We start from the raw sequence: 24,879 nt of genomic DNA on the forward strand, positions 1-24,879 counted from the left end.
TTTAAAATCATCATCATCTTAGAACTGCAAAGCTGAAAGGGATCCTATGGCTCAATGAGTCCAACCCGTCACAAAGGCACAGTGGGAATCGAACTCCCAGCCACTGGAGTTCAATTTCCCACTCTGCTTCCTTGACAGGGGCTGGACTCGATGATCCACGGGGTCCCTTCCTGCTCTGTGGTTTTAAGAAATAGGGCTGTCTTCACTACTCATCTAAAACAGGGCACATATCTGAGGAATTCACAAGATTCAGATTCAGAAACACTTCCATACTGCAGACTGACACCTTCTGAAGAATGTAACCTCAGTTCAAAGGATGATGAACCTAGATCAGCAGAGTCCCTTCAACAGTAAAACCAGGTGAAGCTTCATTCTATTTTATCTTCTCTTAATTTAAAACTACCACTAGAGATAAATGGATTCCTTTAAAAAAGTTTAAATTGCTGCATCTGATGAAGTGGGTTGCAGTCTATGAATAGACTACCCCCTGGACATTTTAAGTTGGTTTGTGTATAAAATGTTGTGTAAGCAAAGCACTACAAAAAAAGTACCCCTTCAATCAGCATACTTTTGATTAGTGTGCATTTTTGTTTAAACTAGTCAATAATCTAAATAAATTTGCTAATACTGAGGAAACATAGCCTTCTTTTTAACATCCTGAGGGGATGCAAAATTGTGAACAAACTCAGAAACATTTCTGCCATTTTTTAAGATTTGTTCTATCTTGGTAAGCAACAGGGGAAAACTGCTTTGGCATTAAGGTCATTTTCACTGATGATATCCTATCATAAAAGGCTCAATACATTTGTTATACTGAGAAGAACAATATAACAATACATTTTAAAAAATAAGTTAAATTTAAATTACTGTAAACCAATTCTCTGTGTGTCTTACGGGTTTAATTTTGGGGCTAAAATCAAAGAATACAACAGGACTTCTCAATCTTCCCTCTTCCCCTGAACCCTTACTCAAAACTTGCTCCAGAGTCTGGCCATCCAATCTTTCAGAACAGAACCAGAGCACAGATAGGCCTGATATGGGAAAGAAGAAAAAATGAAGAATGGACCAAATCTGGATACAGACCCTACTTATTCTTTTATTAGTTTTTTCCTTTATTTACATAAAGATAGGATTTATTAATGTTTTTAAAATGTTTATTCATCTGTATGTTTCAAATGAATCCTTATGTTTGTACACTCTGTGAAAATTGGTAGGAAACTTTACTAAGCTGCTGGGTAACTAAGTGGACCAGAAAAGCTTACATAAACTTGTGTTAGTCTTCAGCTACGCTAGAAAAGTAGGTCAATGTATAAATTACAGGTTTCATTTTTGAATCAGACTAATACATGATTGTATATTGTGACTGTATCACAACAACCTCTATGACAAAATGGCTTATTAGAAACATACCAGCTTTGCCTGAAACTTCAACAGTTTTACACATCTGCTGTATGAGTCACTCTCATCTGATCATCAGGGTACTACTGACCATAAAGTTGTAAACTGTCTTGACGTTTGGTCCTTAAAATTCTCTCTCTCTCTCTCTCTCTCTCTCTCTCTCTCTCTCTCTCGTGATAAAGCAGACTAAGGCAATCAAGGAGTTTTAGTCTTATGACTTATTCATAAAAGAAAAATACTGTACATCTTTTCAAGCTACCATGAAGATCATGAACAAATGCTTCTACATAAATTATCTGAGTGATATAGTGAAGGCAAAACAGTATTCACAATATTACTGAATACTCACCACTTCAGAAATCTAACCAAGTGAATATTAGCACCAAGGGGATGCTTCTTAAAACACTGTTAATCAGGAGATTTCCATTCTCTCGCAAAGGCAAAACCGCAGACGCTGCCTTCCACTTCTTTTCCAAATGGACAGACAAGAGGTTGTGCTAAATAAGACTTCTTGTAAATAGCACTGTATTCAACCTCAGACTGAATAAGTATATAAGAATGCTACTATCTAATTTAATAGCAGTTATCCCAGTGGAAACTGCTAGGTAACACAGATCTTAGTCAAAGAAGAAAGCAACACGAGAAAGAATGCTTAAGGCAAACTAGCCAGCCATTTAGAGTTTGATTGAAGAAAATGGAAATACAAGAATCTGCATGGAATAGGATGGAGCGAAGTATGCTTAAAAATCACTCTCCTTTTATGTTACTTCTGCAGAACCAATGTGCTTTAGGTCACTTCTCCTGGCGTTCTATCTGGTGCTTTAGGATGGATTATAAAAACCAAAGTGTCACAATTCAGTTGCAAGAAATACTAGAGTCCTAGAAGCCTTTTAGCCTCTTCACTCTGAGCCATCAGAGCTTCACTGGCATATTTCTGAAGAAGTTCCATCTTTTTCCTCCGGACAAGAGCTTCCTCAATCTGTAAAATAAAAATATGCGGCCTTGGTAAGAATATACTAAAATGTTACTAATTCATTTCATTAGTTCAGACATGGCAGAACACTAAAAGGAATTATCTGATGAAAACAAAGACCAGAAATCATACTGTTATTCACCTAAGGTCGGTATAGCTTGTGTCAAACTGCAGCTAATTGACAAGATGCATCTGGGTCGTGTACCTGGACTGCTCAGCCAATATGTACCCCTGCGCCTCATCAATCAACTGAAATTAATTACAAGTTACACAAATCCTTAGAATTTGAGCCAATATGTCAAAAAGAACTGCTATGGCCATGGACTCTGGCATCTGGCTTAGTATTTTAAAAATTACTATAAACAATGTTCCAGTTTTCAGAAACTAGAACACAACAAACTCAGTGAATTACTATTCTGCAAATTCTTGCAAAATCCCCCAGAAAAAAAGCCTTTAAATAGATTTTAGACCACCGCACGTTATGCTGCAGTGTGTATAACTGTGTGTGCATTGCAGAGAGCTGAAGCTAGGCTTGAGAAAAATGCTTGTTAATGTCTCATTTCCTCTCAAAGCAGGCTGTCTCAACACAATGAGCCAGCTTACTGTAGGCTTCCAAGCCCAAGAGAGTTCTTGCATACAGTGCAAGAGTAGGACAAACGTGTTTTTTTTCCCTTAATGGTTTTATACAATTGCCCAAAATGTCACAAGCTACTGTTCTTTTTGTGAAGCCAAACACATGCAGAGCAATGACAAAAGAACAGGCTGACTGCTTGCAAACACACACAAAAATCTGTCCAACACTTCCATTTTGAATAATCCATTCAACAAGTATGAGATTTAATATTTTTGTATTTCCAGAGAAGAACAAGAATGTATCTTGCAAATGTGCAGCTTCACTCTTTAATGGCCAAACTAAAATCCTCACACTTTTGCAGCAAGAAGGGAAAAATGCACTTTCTCATTTAGTGCACAAGGCCAAACTAAGTCACAATTTATAAATCTAACTGTAGCCAAGTTTGATTTTCTACCTTATTCATCTGTTAAGATAAACACATACAGATACAATGAATTTGTTCAGATGTATCCATGGTTTGGCATTATGATGATAAGCTACAATGACCCTCAGGTTCGCTCCTCCCTTTCTCACCTCAGATGCCAAAAAGAGTTTAGAAGTTTTCCATTCCATTTTGTACTAATTATCATTGCATGAACCAGAGCCACCAGTTCATCTTAAATACAGTGGGGTCTCGACTTACGAACGGCTTGACATATGAACGTTTCGACTTACGAACCGCTCTCATAGGAATATATGGACTCGACTTACGAACTTAGATTCGAGTTACTAACTTTTTTTTTCTTTTTTTAAAAGCTAAGTCATCTTAGGTTAAAAGGAAAAAAGAAAAAATATCCCCCTCTAGTGGCAGAAGGCGGAATAGCAGCTTCCCATTAGTTTCTATGGACGAAAAGAGCAGATACGGATTAAATGGTTTTCAATGCATTCCTATGGGAAATGCAGATTCGACTTAAGAACTTTTCGACCTGAGAACTGCCTTCCAATACGGATTAAGTTCGTAAGTCGAGACCCCACTGTTCTGCCTGAAACATACTAACTGCAAACAATGGGTTATGAAATTGGCTTCTATAAACCAACTAGAATTTAGATTAATCACAGTTTAGGGTCTGGATAAACATTAAGTTGTGATTAGTCTAAAATTATAAGGAGAACGATGCGAAAAGCTAACTGCAATTTGTCTTCATGACAGTAAACCATGGTTTGCGATTAGCTGTGATTCAGTTTGGCAATTTGAGAAACAGCAATTGCATACCTTAGGTTTGTTCACTTTTTTCTGCACCTTACATAAGGTGCTTTTGTTGTTAGGTGTGGTAAAGTTGCTCCTGTCTTATGGTAGGCTTTTTCAGGTCTGTGAGGTGCTTAAGGAGTAATTTACAATTGCCACCGCCCAAGAATTTAATAACAGAGCAGGGATCTGAACCCAGGTCTTCTGAGTCCTAGTCCAACATGCTAGCCACGACACTATATGGTGCTAAGAAACTTCTAATTCTGGTTAATAGGAAACTGTAACTTCTAACTGCAAAATAGAATGGGAAGTTCCAAATTGCCTTGTTTGAGGGGGAGAAAGAACATGGGATCACAAGGTTCATTCTTGTAAAGTTTAAACCATGGCTGTAATCTGAAGTATACACCATAATAGACTTCATTGTATTTAGGCATAATATACTTAGGCTTGTATTTGTGCTACAACAGACTAATGTGGCTATTCCCCTGGAAGTTGAATCTACCTGTATATCCTTTATTTGCAGCTTACCTCCTGTTGGGATGGCACTGGGACGTGAGCAATAAATTTCTGTTGACTATCTTCACCTTCTTTTTCCTTTCCGCTTTCTTCATCAGACTGAAAATACATCCAGAAAATATGGATTTAATCCATGTGTGGCTTGGTTCATTAGAAATTAAGCAGGCAAAAAGCAAGTACACAAATTTATATACACTTTATTAAAATGATCAGCTACACCAAGTAATTAAAAAAACACCTCAAACTTGCATACACTCTACTGAGCTCCACCATATCTGCATCACATAGAAGAATGGCCATGTTTGAGGAATTCTAAGAATTGAATCAAATTTAAAGTACAGTGGTGCCTCGCTTAACGAGCACCCCGTTTAACGAAGAAACCGCTTAGCGATGAAGAATTTGTGATCGAAAAAGCGATCGCATTGCGATGTTTTAAATAGGAAAAAAATCGCTTTGCGATGACCGGTAAGCTGTTTCGCTTACCGATTATCGCATAGCGATCTTTTTCCTACAGCTGATCAGTGGTTCCAAAATGGATGCCGGGTAAAAAACATGGCCGCCCGCTGTGTTTAGGGACGGATACCTCGTATACCGGGCAGCGAAAATGGCTTCCTTATGGAGGATTTTCGCTTAAAGGTAAGTTTTAAGCCCATAGGAACACATTGAAGGGGTTTGAATGCATTCCTACGGGCTTTAAAAAAAATCGCTTAGCGATGTTTTCGGTTAGCAGCGATTTTTGCTGTACCGATTAACATCGCTAAGCAAGGCACCACTGTACACAGAAAGCTGAAGGAGAGAGTTTATATTCTCAGTAGGCTTCAAGGAGTAGAAACCCTGTAGCCCTCCAAATATTACAAGACTAGCAATATCCCAATTTGCCGTATCACTGTCCATGATAGTCAGGATTTATGGCAGCTAGAATTCAGTATCATCTGGACCCATGCAGGTTTCTCTGTAGGTACCTATCACCTAACCACAGGAAGTAGAAGCAGAAGGAGAGAAGATTTGTGTTCTTCATGGTTGGTGAGGTAGAGAACACGTGGCCCTCCACAGGGTCAAACTGCAATTCCAATCAGCTAGGACAATACAGCAATATCTTGAATGCCAAAAAATCTCCAGTTGCGATGTACATGAAACCATCAAAACATACAGACTTATCAAAGTTTCCTAACACGACCAGATAGGCGGGATATAAATAAAATAAATAATAATAATAATAACATGCACATTAGATTCTATTACTAACTTTTTTCACATTCTTAAAATACTTTTTAACCACACTTTAAAGTTGGAAACCAGTACCATACCTCCTCATCATTTACTGCATAGATGTTTACTTCCTCCTCCTCTTCCTCCTTGTCACCTCTTGCAAGCCGTGCTTCTCTCTCCACTTTCCATTTTTCCAGTGCTTCTGCAATAACTGGAAGAAGCATATGAATTAGATTTAAAGCGTTGAACTGACACGTCAAACCGTCAAGACTGGATATAGCAAGCTCTCAGCTATATTTTTAAAATAATTTTTAAAAAAGATGAGCTAGGTCTTTCAAAGGGCATGAACCTACTTCTTTTGGTTTTAAAAGACTGAACAAATCTAAGGCAAAAAGAATTCATTCCCACTTCAGGAGCAACGAGATAGTCAATATTTAATGAATCCACTTGTAGATAAAATGCTTTTACTTGCACAAACAAAACCTGCCCTCCTTTAGAAGTAGAGCTGAAGGAGACATTTACAGAAGAACAGTCAGGGCAACCTTTTCACAATTCTACAAAAAGCTCAAGCAGTATACATCGGGTTACCTGATTTTATCCAACCAAGAGCAAAGTTGGGACAAAAGGTAATTGGCCCATGCCAGATGGGTCAAGATCTGGAGAACAGCCTCCTTGCTAGCAAACTCTCAAGATCTGTTGCAAAACATTGGTCCTTGTGTTCAGAAACAACAGAGATTCTTAAAGTGTGCATATTTTTTGTCTGATCATAAGATAATTTTATTCACTCATCATAACCGGCAAGTTCTTCAACTCAGTCCGCTTTGGACCTCTGACCATATAGTGGTGCCTCACTTAACTATTTTAATTGGTTCAAAAAAATTCGTCGCTAACTGATAACATCGCTAAGCGAAATGCGGTTTCCCATTGAAATGCATTGAAAACTGGATAATCCGTTCCAATAGGAACGAATTGCCGTCCTTGAGCGAAAATCGCCATAGGAAACATCGCTAAGCGAAACACGGTTCCCCAATTGAAATGCATTGAAACCTATTTTTCCCCCTCTCTATGGGGGAAAAAATTCAACAACAAATTTAAAAAGAGTCAGAACAATGTCAAATTTGGTTAACAAAAGGTTTATTAAGTGCACTTTATGATTTCAAACATTTTAAATAGTAAACTTTAACTTTATAACATTTAAAAAACAGAAAACATGAGGCTGTTTAAACCATCGTTAAGCGAAACAGGGGACCCAAACATTTAATCGTTATGCGAAGCATGGTCCCAACATCGCTAAGCAAAAATCGCCCATAGGGACCATCGTTAAAGAGAGCACAAAAACGCTCCAAAAAAGTCATCAGTAAGCGAATTCATCTTTAAAAGAAGCGCTCGTTAAGCGAGGCACCACTGTATTTTCTCTCTTGCCAGCACTTTGACCAATTTTAGCATCCTTCTGGATTATTCAGAGCTGTATTACTTATCACTCAGTTTTATCCAAGCCTGACAAATACCATATTAGGCACCTTCTCCAGCTATTTGTTTTTCTTCCCACCGTACTGTATCTTTTACCCAGCACTATTACAGTAAGTGAAAGTGCTATGAAAGGTCGCAGAAATGTCTACTACTAAACTGTTCTATCTTTACATATACTTAAATAATTCTATCAGGCTAATGAGCTGTAATTTCTATCCACAAAGGCAAACCCAATTCTATCAGTGCATAATAGTTGTACATGCAATTTTTGTTTCCACATGATTGTTCGTTTTTCACATGTTAATTAAGCAAGTAAGTTAATGCCATGGGTTACTTCCAGAATCCTTTTTTGAATCTGAGATGCAATTGCTCCCTTCAAGCTCTGTGAAGCTGAGTACTAACAATAAGGAACCCTGTGGCATCCTGAAGACTTGAATAATATTATTGCTCCATGAATTTTCCATAGGCTACAATGTATTTTAATAAATACACAGAGTGGTCAGGAAACCTCGGTCTAAATCCAATTGTTAACCCTATTATTATATACTCATCCAATCAACTGCTGAATAGTGAGTGAAGGCTTATGTTAATCCCACTGATTCTGTGCTTCTACTCCAACTGGGACTCGAACACCAATTTATAATATCAAACCGTTAAACACATGGGGGAGAGGCTATAACGGGAAAGTTAAAACTGGTCCCTAGATCCACCACAGTTATCTATTCCCAGTTATACAGTATAGAGATGAGCAAGCTGCAAAAGAACATTTGGTTAGATGAGAACTCCTCTGCTATCCCATGAATTATTTTAAAGGTGTTAACTTATGTGCTGTGTAAGGACAAATGTTCATTTACTGATTTTTTAATATCTGATTCGGTTTCAGGTCTATTTATATTCACTTGTCTCTGGTCAGAGGAAGTATAAGAAAATACCTCCTTTTTGATATGAAAAGCTTAATATTTTGATAGTAGCCTGGATGTATAAGGCTGTATACTATCCCCCGGCTTATTTAACTTATATGCAGAATACATTATGCGGAAGGCTAGACTGGAGGAATCCCAAACCGGAATTAAGATTGCCGGAAGAAATATCAACCTCCGATATGCAGATGATACCACTCTGATGGCAGAAAGTGAGGAGGAACTAAATAACCTTGTAATGAGGGTGAAAAAGGAGAGTGCAAAAAAATGGTCTAAAGCTCAACATCAAAAAAACTAAGATCATGGCCATCACCTCCTGGGAAATAGAAGGGGAAGATATGGAGGCAGTGACAGATTTTACTTTCTTGAGCTCCATGATCACTGCAGATGGTGACAGCAGCCACGAAATTAAAAGACGCCTGCTTCTTGGGAGGAAAGCGATGACAAACCTTGACGGGCATCTTAAAAAGCAGAGACATCATCTTGTCAACAAAAGTCCGCATAGTCAGAGCTATGGTTTTTCCTGTAGTGTTGTATGGAAGTGAGAGCTGGACCATAAAGAAAGCAGACCACCGAAGAATTGATGCCTTTGAATTGTGGTGCTGGAGGAGGCTCTTGAGTCCCCTGGACTGCAAGGAGAACAAACCTATCCATTCTAAAGGAAATCAACCCTGAGTGCTCACTGGAAGGACAGATCCTGAAGCTGAGGCTCTAGTACTTTGGCCATCTCATGAGATGAGAAGACTCCTTGAAAAAGACCTTGATGTTGGGAAAGTGTGACGGCAAGAGGAGAAGGGGACGACAGAGGATGAGATGGTTGGACAGTGTCATCGAAACAACCAACATGAATTTGACACAACTCCGGGAGGCAGTGGAAGATAGGAGGGCCTGGCGTGCTCTGGGCCATGGGGTCACAAAGAGTCAGACATGACTAAACGACGACTGGGTGCAACACTGTATTATCTTCATCAGAACTGTCTGTAAGCCTACCAGTTAAGACCTATACAAATGCATCATAACTGTTAGAGAGTATAGGTCCTTGAAGCATTGGAGAACAAGAACTGACTGATGAGAATTATTGCTATGTTTCATTTCCTGAGTACTGCTTTTCCTCTTCTACCCACTTCCTGAAAAACAGGTTTAAAACCCATTACTTGTACTCTGTCTAGTGTGTCTACAACTTCCTTCTACACTGTTATGGCCATGATAAGATAAGGATTTCATTTAAAGTGCCATCAAACAATCCAGCACTTCTACAGGATACCAGATTAACACATTGTGGTTGAACTGCTCTGAACCAGTATCTGGCAGCAGAGAGCCAATCAGAGGGTGTTTGTTCAAGACATGAGGCAATTTAATGTAACAAGTTCCAATCCCCTCTTCTCTGTATTCCCAGGTTCCATTCAGGGGAGTCAAGCAAGAACCAACCATGAGACCACTGGGGGACCAGTAAGGCAGAGAGATTACAAATAAATATGTAGAGGTTAGTGCAAACATATATGTTTGTATGTAGAGATAAATCTCCAATGGTTATCTTACATACATATGCAAAGGAAGGAGAGAGTGCATACTGTACATGCTAAAACTATTACTGGGGCAGGATCCATATTTTTGCCTTACAATCCACTATTTTTTTTCCTTTAACTACAACAAAATGCTCACAAACTGGGATAACATTTCTGCCTTTGAAATTGATCTTGCCAAAGAAGCTATATAGTACCACTATAAGATTTAAACTCAGTCAAAAAGTAGTAAAAATGCTGTTAACACAGGGAAGACTACAGATGGCTTGAGGAAAAAAGGACTCTTGAACCGGAGCTATCCCCAACACCAAACTCTGCTGCTTTTCTGCACCAAAGGTAGCTTCTAAGGAAATGTGGCTTTACCAAAACCAAATCAGACTAAAAGCTTATGGAAGTTAACCTGAGTCAATTGAACTTACTTCTGAGTGAGTATCACCTAAATGCAGTCTGGTTGTATTGTACTGAATAGTAACAGGCTTAATTGTGCTTGATAAAGATGTCAAGATTTTGACTTATCCTATGTAACACTAAAATACTAAAGTGTGAAATGTGATTATTATTTGTATGATAGTTGGCAGTAGAGATCAGACTCAAGATATGAAGGAGGGGAGGCCTGATCTACTTACATCCAGGATCAATAACTATATCAATCACTGAGATGTTGGAATCAGCTAACTGGTAGAGAAACGGCCATACTGTTAAGAATTTTGCCTGACTTAAGCAACTATGACCATGAAATCCCTTTTACCAGCTTTTTTCCCCCCATGACAGAAATCTGTAAAGGATAGCAAGTCAACGTAAATCATATTACCTGTATACATGTTCTTCAAACTTCAAGATCCAGATAACACATTAGTCAAAATCCTGTTGCTTAGTGTTAGTAAATCACACTAGAATAGGCCTATTTGAATAAATGGGGATTTGGTGAGTCAAGTCCTCCATAAGTTCCATTGATTCAAATGGGCCTACTTGAGTGCAATTTATTATACTTAGCAATAGGCTTTTGGCTAATGTACAAGTAAAATGTTTGTAGAAACAAACTGTAGGCAAACAACATCCAGCCTACAATCTAATTACTAGTGTATTCATTTATAGGAACAACCAATGAATTCAATAAGTAAAACAGCAAAACAGTATGTTACTTACAAGACTAGAACTCTGTTGGAGGATTGTTCCCATTAACATAATCAATAGCAGCAGCTTATTTATTTCTTTCCCATAGCTCATCTAATGTTCCTTTCCAAAATGCATGAATTGATTTCCTCTATATCCATGTGATCACCGGCAAACTTAAATGAAGTTCTAATTACCGCAGAAAACTGGAAAGGAAGCTTGTTCAGAAAAATGCACAGATAATTTTTCTGGCAGTAATTTCTGAACCGCATGATAGAGGAAGACCTGTCTCACCAATACTCCTAATTGATAGCCTTATCAAAACGTGATCTGAACCATCATAGCAGAACAACTCTTATACAGATTCACATGGGCTTTTAAAAAGTTTAATGTGACCGTATCAAGGCTGATGACATATGACTTGGTAATAATATGATCCTTATATGAAACTGTTGAATAAATAGCATGAACATGACAAACATGACAGAAGATATAAAACTAGTTTCTTCTTATTAGAACAGGTCAACAAATCCCAGAGGAACCTTAATTTTGGGGAGGAGATAGTCTGAATGATGGAGCATATGCTTTCAAGTCCATGGCCCAATCTATGGCATCTAAAGCACAAGAAAGGAGCTAGTAGAAGATACCCTGTTTCCCCTAAAATAAGACCTAACCTGAAAATAATCCCTAGTAGGATTTTTCAGGATGCTCCTAATATAAGCCCTACCCCAAGAATAAGCCCTAGTTAAGTGAAACCCCACCCTCCATTGTGCAGGAACCAGAAGATGACATGACTGTATTTGAATAAATGTAGATTGTTGTACATGGAAAAAATAACACATCCCCTGAAAATAAGCCCTAATGGGTTTTTGGAGCAAAAATTAATATAAGACCCTGTCTTATTTTCAGGGAAACACGGTAAAAGGGAAGCTATCTGTCTAAGATCCTGGGAAAGCCAAGCAAGAGGCACTCACCTAGTATGTGAAAGGTCCTATGATATAGAAATTCATATGGGGTAGGTGAAAACAACACTACTGAAGTACTGAATGCACAGCATCAGTCAAAATGGAAAACACAGCATGGCTAATATACTCAGGAGCAATATGACTTTAAATTAAAAAACAAAAATATGGTCCATCAGAAAACAGCCAGACTGTTTTATTTCTTTATAGTATAGATAACCACATCTGGACACTCATATAAATGACATCACACAAGACAACAACCTAAGATTATTCAAATATACCTTTTCTTTCATGTTCCTGTTCCAGTGGTTCCAGAACACCATCATCCTCATCTCGGTAGCCATAGTATTCTGCATCAATAGCCTTCATGAGTTCAGCTCGTGTCTTCCTTGGAGGAGGAAGTGCTAAAGGAATAAATGAAAAATCATTCTCAATGGGGGAAAAGTAGACACAGAGGATAGCCTCCTAACATTTGGTGCTCACAAAGAGTCAATCAAACCAGTGGGGTAGGGAACACGCATACTGATGAATCTCTGCCTTCATTCCAGCCTCTTCTCCGAAATACACAACCAGTTTCTTCTCTTCTTTGGGATATCTGTTAAAGTGTTGTCTTCTTTGCACTAATACTATACAAGTTTCAAAGTTTTATCAACTTTGGTATTTTAAAACCAAAGACTGCCTAAAGAAAAATCTGTAAGATCATGATGTTGCAGTGCTGCTTCATAGGAAACTAGAGTCTGATTTTATTTGTTCTTAAGAAATGATTCCACATGACAAGATTAGGTTGTCGGCCACCTTGAACACACCTGTTACTTGGTCTTGTATTGTGAGTATACACTTTGTTTATCTGCATAACATCAGTTTAAAAAAGACCACAATACTGACCCTATTCACTGACTGCCCTGTGAAATGCAACACTATTTACATGCCTGAAAGAGTACTCAAAAGTTGTGTCTTTTTGCAAACAAGTTTTTACAGTTACAGATAAAGGCACATTATCCCCAGGCTAGGATGACTGCCAGAAAAAAAATCTGTCAGCATTCCTTTACCTTCATGTTGTATGGCACTGTATGTTTTTCTCTCAGAGACAAACTTGGGGCTTTGATAACTTGAAAAATAAAATTTTCATACACTGCACAAACAGTTCTGAACAGGATAGCAAATATGAGATAATGGACTATTGAATTTAAACTATTAAATTTAGCAAAGTTAAAAAAAGTAAGGCAGCAGTAATGGCACTGCAAAATATATACAGTATTATGAGAGGACATTATACAGTGGTGCCTCGCATAGCGAGGTTAATCCGTTCCGGATTAACCTTCGCTATGCTGAAGCATCGTTAAACGGTACAGAAAAGCCCATTAGAACGCATTAAACATGGTTTAATGCGTTCCAAATGGGCCAAATACTCACCGTTTAACGAAGCTTCGTAATGGCCGGCAGCCATTTTCGCGCCCTCGCCTCGCTTAACGAGGGCGCCAAAACGCTGCGGGCGGCCATTTTAGGCCATTTCCCGGCTTCCAGCGGCCATTTTGGCCGCCGAACAGCTGATCGGCGGGGGTCGTTTTGCGAAGATCGGTAAGCGAAACGCTTACCGGTCTTCGCAAAGCGAATTTTTCCCTATGGGAAAAACGTTGTGCGATCGCATTAGCGATCCGAAAAAACGGATCGCTATGCGATTTAATCGTTATACGGTGCGCTCGTTAAGCGAGGCACCACTGTATATATTTCCTGCTCTCCTCTATTGATTCCACACAATGTTTTGCATTAAACAGGAAAGAAATAAGAACCTAACATTCATTGTGCCTTACTAGAAAATAATACACTTTTTTTTGCTTGGTGACTCATATTATACTGTATTTACTATTACTGCACATCCAACTACTTACGTTCTTTTTCAAAAAGCTCTCTTACACCAGGTAAGTCTTTAGCGGCTCCAAAATATTTGTAACCCCTGTTTCCTGGAACTTCTTTTCCTTCATGATCAAGCATTTTAGGACCAATTCTCTTTAAAGACAAAAAGAAAGGAAGAGAAAGCCATAAGTGATTAGCAATAAGCCTAGACATGTGGACTATCTTCAAACAAATGTGCAAAAACAGACTCAACCAGGAATATCTCCACTGTGGGGGTGGAGCAAGGAGCTGCTGTTCACCTCCTTGTAGAGCAACACCACAAGAGGTTCTTTCTCTATCTTGTTCATCATTCAGGGTTACAAAGATGGTCACTAACTTAAATTGAGAAAAAGGGGCATCAGAAGGAATATAGTAGACTGAGCTATTAATACCAAAAGAGGAGCGAGTGATAGTTCAACACCCCCATAAAGCCTGAGATTTCCCCTGGACACTCTAAGCACTAATGTACTAGGGAGGGCCCAAAGATGCAACCTTGATGCTGAAGTCACCATGCAGTGCATACATTCTCTGCTTCATCAGCCATTTCATGGAGCTTTATGGTGAAGGGAAAGGCTCGCTTTGCTGTTCAGAAAACCTTTCTGCATTCCAGAACATTCTTCTTTTTCTCTGTTCCCTTACTCAGTTTAGTTTATTAAATGTTACCAAAATATTTTGATACAGTGGTGCCTTGACTTATGAACTTAATCCGTTCCAGAAGATGGTCGTAACTCAAAATGGTCATAAGTCGAAGCACCATTTCCCATAGGAATGCATTGAAACACGATTAATCCGTTCTGGCCGAAGATAAAAAATCCCCAAAAGCAAACAGAGACTGCAAAACCAATCGGAAATGCGAAAAAATCCCCCCAAAACAAAGACTGCAAGACCCATCACAGCATAGAAACATAACCCCACCACCCAGCCCAAACCCACGCTGCAAAACCCACCCAGAACAGCCAGTTTTTAAAAAGCAGCACCTTACCAGGCAGTCCGAAGCCTCCTCCAAACGCACACTCTCTAACTGCTGGAGTGAAAGAGCTACAAAGAAGCAGCCTCTTCACCGACCAACGGTTAGAAGTTTGAATTCCCCGCCTTTTTCCCTGCCTTTTTTCTGGTAGTAGCTTGAAGCTCCAGTAACAAGTCGAAGCAAAATTTTGCCACCGGAGTTGGTTGTAACTTGAAATGGTCATAAGTCAGGATGTTCATAAGTCAAGGCACCACTGTACTATAATGACTAAGTGTGTGTGTGTGTGTCTGTGTGTGTGTCTGTATTTATTTATTTATTTATTTATTTTATATCCTGCCTATCTGGTCGGTTAAGACCACAGTATGTGTGGAACTGTGGAAAGATGATTCTTGTATGGGCTTTGCACAGCCAGGTCATACAATTAGGGCACTGAATCACACACACAGCCCATTACAGCCATTTGTAGTCCCTCTTTTGTTGGTTTTTTTTTTTTTAAAAAAAAACAATATCCAGAAACGCACATACAAGAGCAAGAATGCATTGGGGTGGAATGTCTGCTAATAGATATAGAGCAGGTTGGCCCCATCTGTATGCCTTTTATTCAAATACAGAGTGAATGAGGATGCTTCCACACACCACTGGTATTTACCTTTTTTCCTCCCTTTTGGCATACTGGACAGAATCTGCAGGCAGAGTGTCACAAGATTTGGGCAGATTTTAACCACTGACATGATGAAAATTAGCCCGCATTCTTTGCAGAACAATTCCCATGAACTCTGAACCACAAATATTTATATCAGTATGATATCCTGGTAGACATGTATTTATGTAATAATCAGGCATTAGTTTCCTAGCAATTTATGACTGAAACCTTTGTATTGTTTATGCTTCCTTGTAAAGAAGTCTAATTACAACCTACATAAAGGTTCCCCTTGACATTTAGTCAAGTCGTGTCTAATTCTAGGGGGTGGTGCTCATCCCCATTTCCAAGCCACAGAGCCAGTGTGTGTCCAAAGACAGTTTCCGTGGTCACGTGGCCAGTGCGACTAGACACAGACCGCTGTTACCTTCCCACCGAGGTGGTACCTATTTATCGACTCGCATTTTTACATGCTTTCGAACTGCTAGGTTGGCAGGAGCTGGGACAAGTGACGGGAGCTCACTCCGTCACGTGGATTCGATCTTACGACTGCTGGTCTTCTGACCTTGCAGCACAGAGGCTTCTGCGGTTTAACCCGCAGCACCATGACATCCCTCAACCCTACAACCTACATACTTACTGCATAATCAGGTCCTCCCAGCTCCTTTATCCGGACTTCCCAGTGCCCTTTTTCTCTTAGCAATTTGTTGATTTCATCATTCAGATCACGAATTCTGAATTCACCTAGACCCGCTGTTTTTAAAGGAGAGAAAAAAAGATGATTTTGAAGGGAAGTTCCTGTTCTGAAGTTCTGTAAGTATTTATTCAATTCATTTATTCCTCTCTACCAAATCACCACAGTCGCTCTGCTCCTGAAAACTTTAATGGCAATCATATTGCCTTTAAAAGAAAGGTGTTTTAATCTGCTCCACAAGGAAATCAGGGGCACCCATTCCATTCATGATTTCAACTTGAAGCACAGCAGTATCAAAATTATTCACCCAATATCTGATTCAAAGCTAGCACTTAGATAGACTTGCCAAATACTGGAATCACAACAGTCCAGACTCCAGACCCCTTTCCTAACAGTACCCAGTTATAAATGCTCTGAAGCAATCGTGCTTTCTTCAGTTCATCATCATAAAGCTAGACTTCACCTTTGGCAGCCCTTCAGCATCAGCAGCAATAAGAAGGTGCAATTTTAAGCTATGTTAAACAAATGTACACCCTGCAGATGCAAGAAAATACCATATTTTTCCATGTATAAAATGACACTTTTTTCCTAAAATAGAGGAAAAATTGGGGGTCGTTTTATACACTGTAGTAAGGAGGGGGGGAGAGATCAAAGCGCTTTGATCCCTGCCTTCCACCTCCACTTTCTTGCAAAGAAAGAAATTTTGGGTTAGAAAAGGGGTGGGTGGATGTCTTATACATGGGAGCCTTATACATGGAAAAATATGGTATTAATACTGATCACTCATCAAAAACTTACCATTTTGAATTTGTGCCACCTTCTTCGAAATTTCACCAATAATCTTTTGAGAAAAAGAGATTATGTAACAATCAGAAATCTATGAGAGAGTTGATTTTAAGTTGCCCCCATGTTTAGAAACACATTCATTGTTTTTTTCCTTAAAATCTGCACAATGTGTTCACTTTGTTAAAGTAGCCTGGCTAATAGGAGGGAGGAAATCTGCTCCTCAAATCTTGAAGAGTGGCAGAGGGTAGAGGACAGGGCTGCAGAATGACAGGAGAGTTAGCAAAACCACTCTTCTGTGTGGACGGAAAAGCAGCTTAGGACGCAAGATGTTGTCTATAATCTTTTTCTCATGGGTGGCTTTTAAAAATACTGTTAGAATATGCTCTATCTCATATCCTCAAAAATGGCTTAAAAAGCTGATGTTATAAAAAGTTTACTTCATTCATAAATCTTCTAGATGTCCTAGGATGTCCTAACTATAGTTACTATTCTGCAGTTTAACCAAATCAAAGGATTCTCACTCCTATGAAGTAAGTTTTTCTAATTCAGTTTGCTCTGCTCAGCCTCCAGCAGAAAAGGTGAGATCCTTTTTGGAATCACTTCTGCTGTGCCAGGAGTGCTCAAGCTTTTCTTTCCCAAGAGTCACATCCAGTGTCAGCTTAGTGACTTACACATGCTTCCTTGTGTCTGTATGGACAGAAAGAGACACACTGATATCTCCCATTCCCTGCCAGTTGAGATCTAGGGATTCCTGGGGAAACAGAATGGTTGTAGGAAGGTGAAAGCCTCTACCACCGCTAATAATCCCCACTGAGACTGCTGTTTTAAAGAAATTTGAAATGCCAGGGAAGGGTATTTCTTTCCCTAAATAACAGCTCATTTACTTGACTGCTTGGATAAATGGATGGGATGTTTCCAGTCTTTGAGGCTATACACAGGAAAGGCCAGAGGTCATCTGTGGGACCAGGGCTCCACGTTGTGTACTCCTGTGTTATACATGACTGAAACAACAATTGTGAAAGTCTCACATGAAGGTGAAGATCATGCTAAATCATGGACTTCTTCAAGAACTACAAGAATGGGTGGAACTGGCAAAGTACTACTCTTGACACAGCAGAAAACACTGTACTGTCACACCAGCAAAGCCCCTGGCCACTTCGCTGCACATTGGCACCTTCATCCTAAATGAACACTGGGTTTCTGACATTTCTAGCAGAGGAAGCAAATCAAAAGACAAGAGCTGTAAGAGGGAAGCTACAGCTCCACTGGAGCTATAACAGGAATCATTTTCTATATAAAATCATTATGGTCCCATGAATAGGGTTTCTTTACATTCAGAGTCACTTACTAAACAGCAGTTAGAAATGTTTTAGGCTAAACATGTGGAGGACAGACTTTATATAAGTATGTATTTTCTGACAAAAGAAATTGGGGTGGGGGAAGGAAAGTGGGAAGCAAAACATTTTAACACTTCAACGAATAAAAATTTTCTTTCAGTGTCAGCTTTTGTGATCAAAGTCCACTTGGCAAAAATATATGCCTCTCACCTTCCTTGCAAGTTGAACTTCTTAAAGTGGCAGTATCATTAGATACTAGACAGAACCTATAGAGTCCTAATTACATTTTTAAAACTTTATATTAATATGACTATTACTGTTGGCATGTGTTTCAATAAAGATACCTTCTGAAGTAAACCCTTCATGATAATTTTCCTACTCATTTGGAATAGGGAAAAATCTACTCTCCACCAATTCAGACATCTTCCAATGGATAACGTAGGAAATTGGAAGCTACACAACTATTTTAAAAACATCTATGGAAAAGCTAAGGGTTAAAATGGAAGTTAGAATTATGGCATCAAGAATTAATTTATATACCCAGGATTGTTACCAATAGTTTGCCACACCATACCGAACAGCAAATACCTGGCGCCTCCACTTCTCAGCTTTCGGAAGCTCGTTACATTCTGATGCAAGAAATGGTCTTCGTTCCTGTTTCAAACAAGCAAACATATTAGCTTCATTTGTGTGCTTTACCATTATCCACATTTTCTTATTGTGGCTATATAACCAATGCAGGCTATGTTATATCTATGTTATTTTGCCACTTAAACTAATGAATTCACAACCACAACTGAAATGACGATCGACTATTTGGAGGGCTCTGAAAGAGTACCAAACAAATTCATGGAGAACAAGAGTGGTTTCCAGCCTTGGTGGATATTTATTACCCACAGCACCAGAGGTAGTATGCGTCTGATGAGTCTCATCAGAGACAAAGAGGAGACTGTTGCTGTTATAGGCTTCCTACAGGCATCTGGTTGGCTACTATCTTAACAGAATGATGGACCAGATACACTTATGGTCTGATTCATTATGGCTCATTTTTCTTTCTTATAAACTAAAACAAAAATTGATGAACAGAAACCAGAATAAAGCATCATATGCCTGACCAGTGGTATAGCATGGTATCATGTGCAAGACTCGAGTTCATCATTCCTCTGAGAACAAAACGTTCAATGGCCAATTCACTGGAAAGACAATAAGACAGTGGAAGGATTTTTTTGCCTGCATAATCATGACAAACAGTAACATGATGGCTGAGCAAAAAGGCATTCATCCCAATTCTCAGAATAATATTCCTACTATAAATGCATGTGACTTTGGCATTCTAAAACAAAGACCATCTGCACTGAGAAACCCTGGATTACCCTGTTTCCCTGAAAATAAGACCTAACCTGAAAATAAGCCCTAGTATGATTTTTCAGGAAGCTTGTAACATGAACCCTACCCCAAAAATAAGCCCCAGTTAACTGAAACCCCGCCCTCCACTATTGTGCAGCAACCAGAAGAAGATGACATGACTGTATTTGAATAAATGTAGATTGTTGTACATGAAAAAAAATAAAACATCCTCTGAAAATAGGCCCTAATGCATTTTTGGAGCAAAAATTAATATAAGAACCGGTCTTATTTTTGTGGAAACACGGTAGTAACTCAAAATCATAAGAATCTGCTCCTAAACGTCTTCCTCAAAACCTCTAGGATTTCCTACGGATCAGCCTTCTGCAACTTAATATCCTCCAGATGATATGACCTACCCTCCGCATTGGCAAGTTATCAGGAGAGTTGTAGTCCAAAACATTTGGAGAACCCCAGATTGAAGAAGGTTGCTATAGAATAATTTTATCTTCATTTATTTCAATCTTACAATTAAAATTTGTCTTATTATTGGCATTTTGTGTTTGGAGAATGGTTTGTTCAGAATTTTACTTCAGGTTGTTTCTCTTTTATCAATAGTTTAGGCTAGAGAGTGTCTGGAACTTTTCCGTATAGTACATGACCTATCCGGAATTGGCCACAACGATTGGCCTCCATCTAGCATTATTACCAATTTACAGCATTTTTAAAATCTAAAGTGGACACCATCTGCTGGGATCTTGCACCCAGTTTTTAAAAAAGGGGATCAAGCTGAGATATCCAGTGCTGCTCCTTGTCCTTTGAGAATTACTCATTTTCAACCTGTGACGTCCAACTGATCGCTGCCGAGCCATCTCCTCCTCTCTTGATCCTTGCCCAGCCTAGCTAATCAAAGCTGCCAGGCTGGTGATAACTGAATGGGCTACTGAAATAATAAATGGGTCTCTTCTTGAGGGCAAGGTACCTTTTGCCCTTAAGGAGATGCTCATTAGCCCAATTAGAAAGAAACCGAGCTTGGCAGTGGCCCATTGCCAATGTTTCTTTTCTTACCAAGGTAGTTGAGAGGGTGGTGGCCGGCCAGCTTCAGGCTCTCTTGGATGAAATCAATGCCCTGGATCCGTTTCAGTTGGGCTTCTGGCTGCGTCATGGCACGGAAACGGCATTGGTCGCCCTGCTAGATGACCTACTTAGGGAGGCCAACAAGGCAAAATGTCCTTGCTTGTCCTCCTTGACATCTCAGCCGCCTTTGATACTGTCCACCACGGTATCCTCCTGGGGAGGCTCTCCGAGTTGGGGATTGGTGGCCTTGCTCTTGCTTAGCTCTGGTTCTTCTTGGAGGACCGTCCTCAGAGAGTTCAGCTTGGGGAGAATGTATCGGCCCTGTGGTCCCTCAGCAGTGGGGTCCCACAGGGTTTGATCATCTTCCCAATGCTGTTTAACATCTACATGAGGCCGTCGGGTGAGGTTATCCGGAGATGTGGAACTTCGTGTCACCAATATGCTGATGACACCCAGCTCTACATCTCCTTTTTTCCAACTGCAGTGGATGCTGTTTCGTCCCTTGGGTGCTGCCTGGAGGCCGTTCTGCAATGGATGCAGTCGAATGGACTAAGGTTCAACCCGGACAAGAGGGAGGTCCTGCAAGTGGCTGGCCCTGATGTCAGTGGTTTGGGGAACTCCCTCTCTTTTGGGGGGGGGGTTGACTCTCACCACAAATAATTCAGTTGGCAGTCTGGGGGTTCATCTTGACCTGGTGTTTACCATGGAGACCCAGGAAGTGCCTGTGATTCGGTCTGCCCATTTACATATTTGGCGGATCGCCCAGCTGCATCCCCATCTAGACGCAGGGGGTGGGGGTGGCTCACCACGCTGGTCCATGCACTCGTAGTCTCAAAAATAGACTACTGTAACACTTTACCTGAGGCTTCCTTTGAGATTGATGCGGAAGCTCCAGATGGTCCAGAATACGGTGGCCAGGCTATTAATAGGGGTGAAAATATTTCACCATATTTCCCCCACGTTGGCCGCCTTACACTGGCTACCTATCCGCTTCCGCATTGATTTTAAGGTGCTAACCATTACATGTTGTTGTTTAGTTGTGTCCGACTCTTTATGACCCCATGGACCAGAGCACGCCAAGCCCTCCTGTCTTCCACTGCCTCCCAGAGTTGGGTCAAATTCATGTTGGTAGTGTCGATGACACTGTCCAACCATCTCATCCTCTATTACATACAAAGCCCTTAACGGTTTAGGCCCTCAATACCTGGCAGAGTGCCTTCTTCCACCCAGTTCTACCCATATCACCCACTCCAGTCAGGCTGGGCAAGCTGAGGAGCCTAATGCCAAGAGAGGCCCGGTGGGTAAAAACTAGAAATCAGGCCTTCTCAGCAGTGGCCCCTCACCTGTGAAACAACTTATCTGTAGAGATCTGCCTGGCTCCATCGCTGAGGGCCTTCAAGACTAACCTGAAGACACAGCTATGCAGGCAGTCCTTCCCTATAGCCATTACCTAGCCTATCTCCCATTTTCTTTTTTTCTCTCTTTCTTTTTTCTTCTTCTTTTCTTCCTTTCCCATCTTGGACTGTGTGATTAATCTGGATTTTACCTTAGTTTATTTTTATGTTATATGTAAACTGACCAGTGTAGACACGTTCTAGATGGGCAGTACATAAATCTAATAAATAAATAAATAAATAAATAAATAAATAAATAAATAAATAAATAAATAAATAAATAAATGAATGAATGAATGAATGAATGAATGAATGAATAAATAAATAAATAAATAAATAAATTATAGCTAAGTCTCAGTGGTGCTTAAGTACAAATAATTATTTTGGATGTGTGCTCTTTTATTTTAGCAGAGACTGAGATTAGTTGTGGTTTTGACCAGAAAGAATTCCACGCTTTGTCCTCTATAAAATATTTTAATGACTTTTTCCCAGAACAATTTAAGGCCAGACATAGGTCCAAACAATCTGTTGATTACAGTGCTGTAGCTCTCAGATAACAATTCTTTAATATTTTTTTGCAGGGTACAAAAATTTTATTTCTATTTCCTCAAGAAGATGAAAAAAATCAATTCCCATAAAGTTGAGAAAGATATGAAGTACATTACAGTGATGCCCTGCTTGACGACAATAATCTGTTCCAGGAAAATCACTGTTAAGCGAAATCGTCATCAAGCAAAAAAACAACAACCCATTGGAATGCACGGAAAACCGGTTAATGCGTTCCAATGGGGAAATACCTCATCGTCCAGCGAAGATCGCCCATAGAGAACCACCGATCAGCTGTTTAAAATCACTCTTCCAAAGCAGGGGTCCGGAAAACAGCCATTTTGCAAAGGGAGGGAAGCCATTTTGTGGAGCCGGAAAAATCATCGTTTAGCGAACAAACGGTTCACGAAGCAGGCTAGTAATCAATGTCAAGCAAAAAAACCCCACTGGAACCATCGTTTTGCGATCGCAATAGTGATCGCAAAAAAACTCATTGTAATGCTGTAGTGGGCACACTGGAGCCTATAATAACTCAGGCCTCCAGTATGTGCTCACTCCTCTTCTCAGGTAGCTGCCACCAGGTATTGCTGCTCCAATACCAAATATTCATTGACACTTGTATTTACTTATAAACTTAAACTTGTTTATTTGATTACATAAAAGAAATAGGTAAATCACAATTAGATAATCAATTTCTTTCAGTCACTTAACTCTCTAATACACAGACTCTGCTCTCACTGACTCATTAACACACTGCCTTCTCACTCAGATCTCCACTCTCTCTCTCATCTCCCTCACTCAATCTCCTTCAAATACCTCATACACCCTTATTTATATCCCAGCTCCTCCCCCTTTTGCACCACCTTCCGTCCCCTCATTGGCTGCTGTTCCACTGCTCAGCTGTGACAGACAGGTGAGGGCAGGGCTGAACACTACAAATGCGATTTCGATGTCATGCAGGGTAAGCGTCTAGCAGGGCACCACTGTATCTGCATTATATGAAACTTCTGTACCTGTCAATTCTTCTGTCAAGTTAAGTCCCTGTGAGCGAAGGAAGGAAAGTGAGCCGTCCTCACAAGTGTCAACAGAAGAAGGAGGCGGAGGATGCGCTGTGGGAGAATTGATAAAACTAGATGAGGAAGAAGGGGGCGTCAATAAAGCCATAGAGGTGTTCCTAGCGGAGAGGACGAGAGACTGGGGGGAGGAGTCGAGCGAGTGGAGATGGGATGAGGTTATAAAGGAGGGGAAGGAAGAAAGGGGAACAGACAGAGAAAAGGAGGAAAAGGGCACCCAAACGAGAGAGACAGGAGCAGAGAGGGAAAGAATCGCGACTCTGGTTAAGAACTTTCCCAACCTTATGAAAGAAGACGGCTTGCTGCCTCTGCCTAAAGAGTTGAGTCAGGCGGGAGTCCGTGAGTCCAAAGAGGGATGGAAACCGGGAGGGGGTATGGCTTTTCGCCCTACGATGGACAAGGCAACCCCTGGTGGTGTCAGCCCTTACCTACCCAGATTGGAGGGGTCGACCGTGGTCCATCCCTGTTGCAGGACTACCTGCTCAGTTCTGACTGCGTCGGTCGCGAACCCGAACGCAACCGTTCGTTTTGGGGTGAGGAAACAATGAAACATAAAGATGTGGCGCCTGGGACTAAACCCAAGAAGTATAACTTGTTAACAGACGAAGAGTTGCCGGACCCATTCGGTCCAGAGTTATCTGATGTTAAAGTTAATAAAACCAATCCGTTTTTGACTGTTACATCGACTCCGGCTATTATTCCCGCCGATTCCCTTGGTCCGCCCTCTTCAGGAAAAGAACCCAATCACAGTGGCGCCCAACGTGGGGCGGACCAATGGGGAGGCAGGGAAGAAATGACGAGGATGTTGAAGACCATAGAGAGGCAAGAGAAGATGATTGAAAGTTTGACGGAACAGCAAATGTTGGTTACCAGACACATGATGAAGCTGGGGATGGACGATGAAAGAACCTCAAAGAACAATGTGTTTATAAAGAATGGTCTAGTGGCCGGCCCTGCCCCCATCAGGATACAAAAAATGAGTGCTAGCGATGATCCGGAGGCGTATCTACATACATTTGAGCGCGTAGCGGTGGCTGCAGGGTGGCCTAAAGAACAATGGACTTTAATATTGGTACCTTGCCTAACGGGACTATTGCAAGAAGTGGTAGACACCCTGAGCCCCCAAGAAGCCGCACAATACGAATCCGTAAAGACAGCGATTCTAAGGACTCTTAATTTGACGGAGGAAGCGTACAGGAAAAGGTTCAGGGAGCTTAAGTGGAAACCTGGGGTGCATCCACG

The 24,879-nt window shown here is 40.4% G+C and overlaps 1 protein-coding gene across 2 annotated transcripts in view; it reads right to left on the reverse strand.

Annotated features, from left to right (window-relative positions):
* Window positions 1-1,076: 1,076 nt before the first annotated feature.
* ISY1 (ISY1 spliceosome associated protein) overlaps window positions 1,077-24,879 on the reverse strand; it is a 34,114-nt gene continuing 10,311 nt past the window's right edge. Inside the window, exons 4-11 of one of the 2 annotated variants that reach the window (XM_072989702.2) lie at window positions 18,792-18,857; window positions 16,879-16,921; window positions 16,027-16,139; window positions 13,776-13,893; window positions 12,168-12,290; window positions 5,994-6,106; window positions 4,699-4,785; window positions 1,077-2,377 (exon numbers count right to left, since the gene is read on the reverse strand). In XM_072989702.2, the coding sequence (XP_072845803.1) occupies window positions 2,270-2,377; window positions 4,699-4,785; window positions 5,994-6,106; window positions 12,168-12,290; window positions 13,776-13,893; window positions 16,027-16,139; window positions 16,879-16,921; window positions 18,792-18,857 (771 nt within the window). In that variant the 3' untranslated portion in view covers window positions 1,077-2,269. Of the gene's footprint in view, window positions 2,378-4,698; window positions 4,786-5,993; window positions 6,107-12,167; window positions 12,291-13,775; window positions 13,894-16,026; window positions 16,140-16,878; window positions 16,922-18,777; window positions 18,858-24,879 lie in introns of both variants that reach the window. The other variant, XM_072989703.2, reaches the window with a different exon arrangement.

This window comes from Pogona vitticeps, chromosome 2 (assembly GCF_051106095.1).
Source record: "Pogona vitticeps strain Pit_001003342236 chromosome 2, PviZW2.1, whole genome shotgun sequence".
Taxonomy (NCBI): Eukaryota; Metazoa; Chordata; class Lepidosauria; order Squamata; family Agamidae; genus Pogona; species Pogona vitticeps.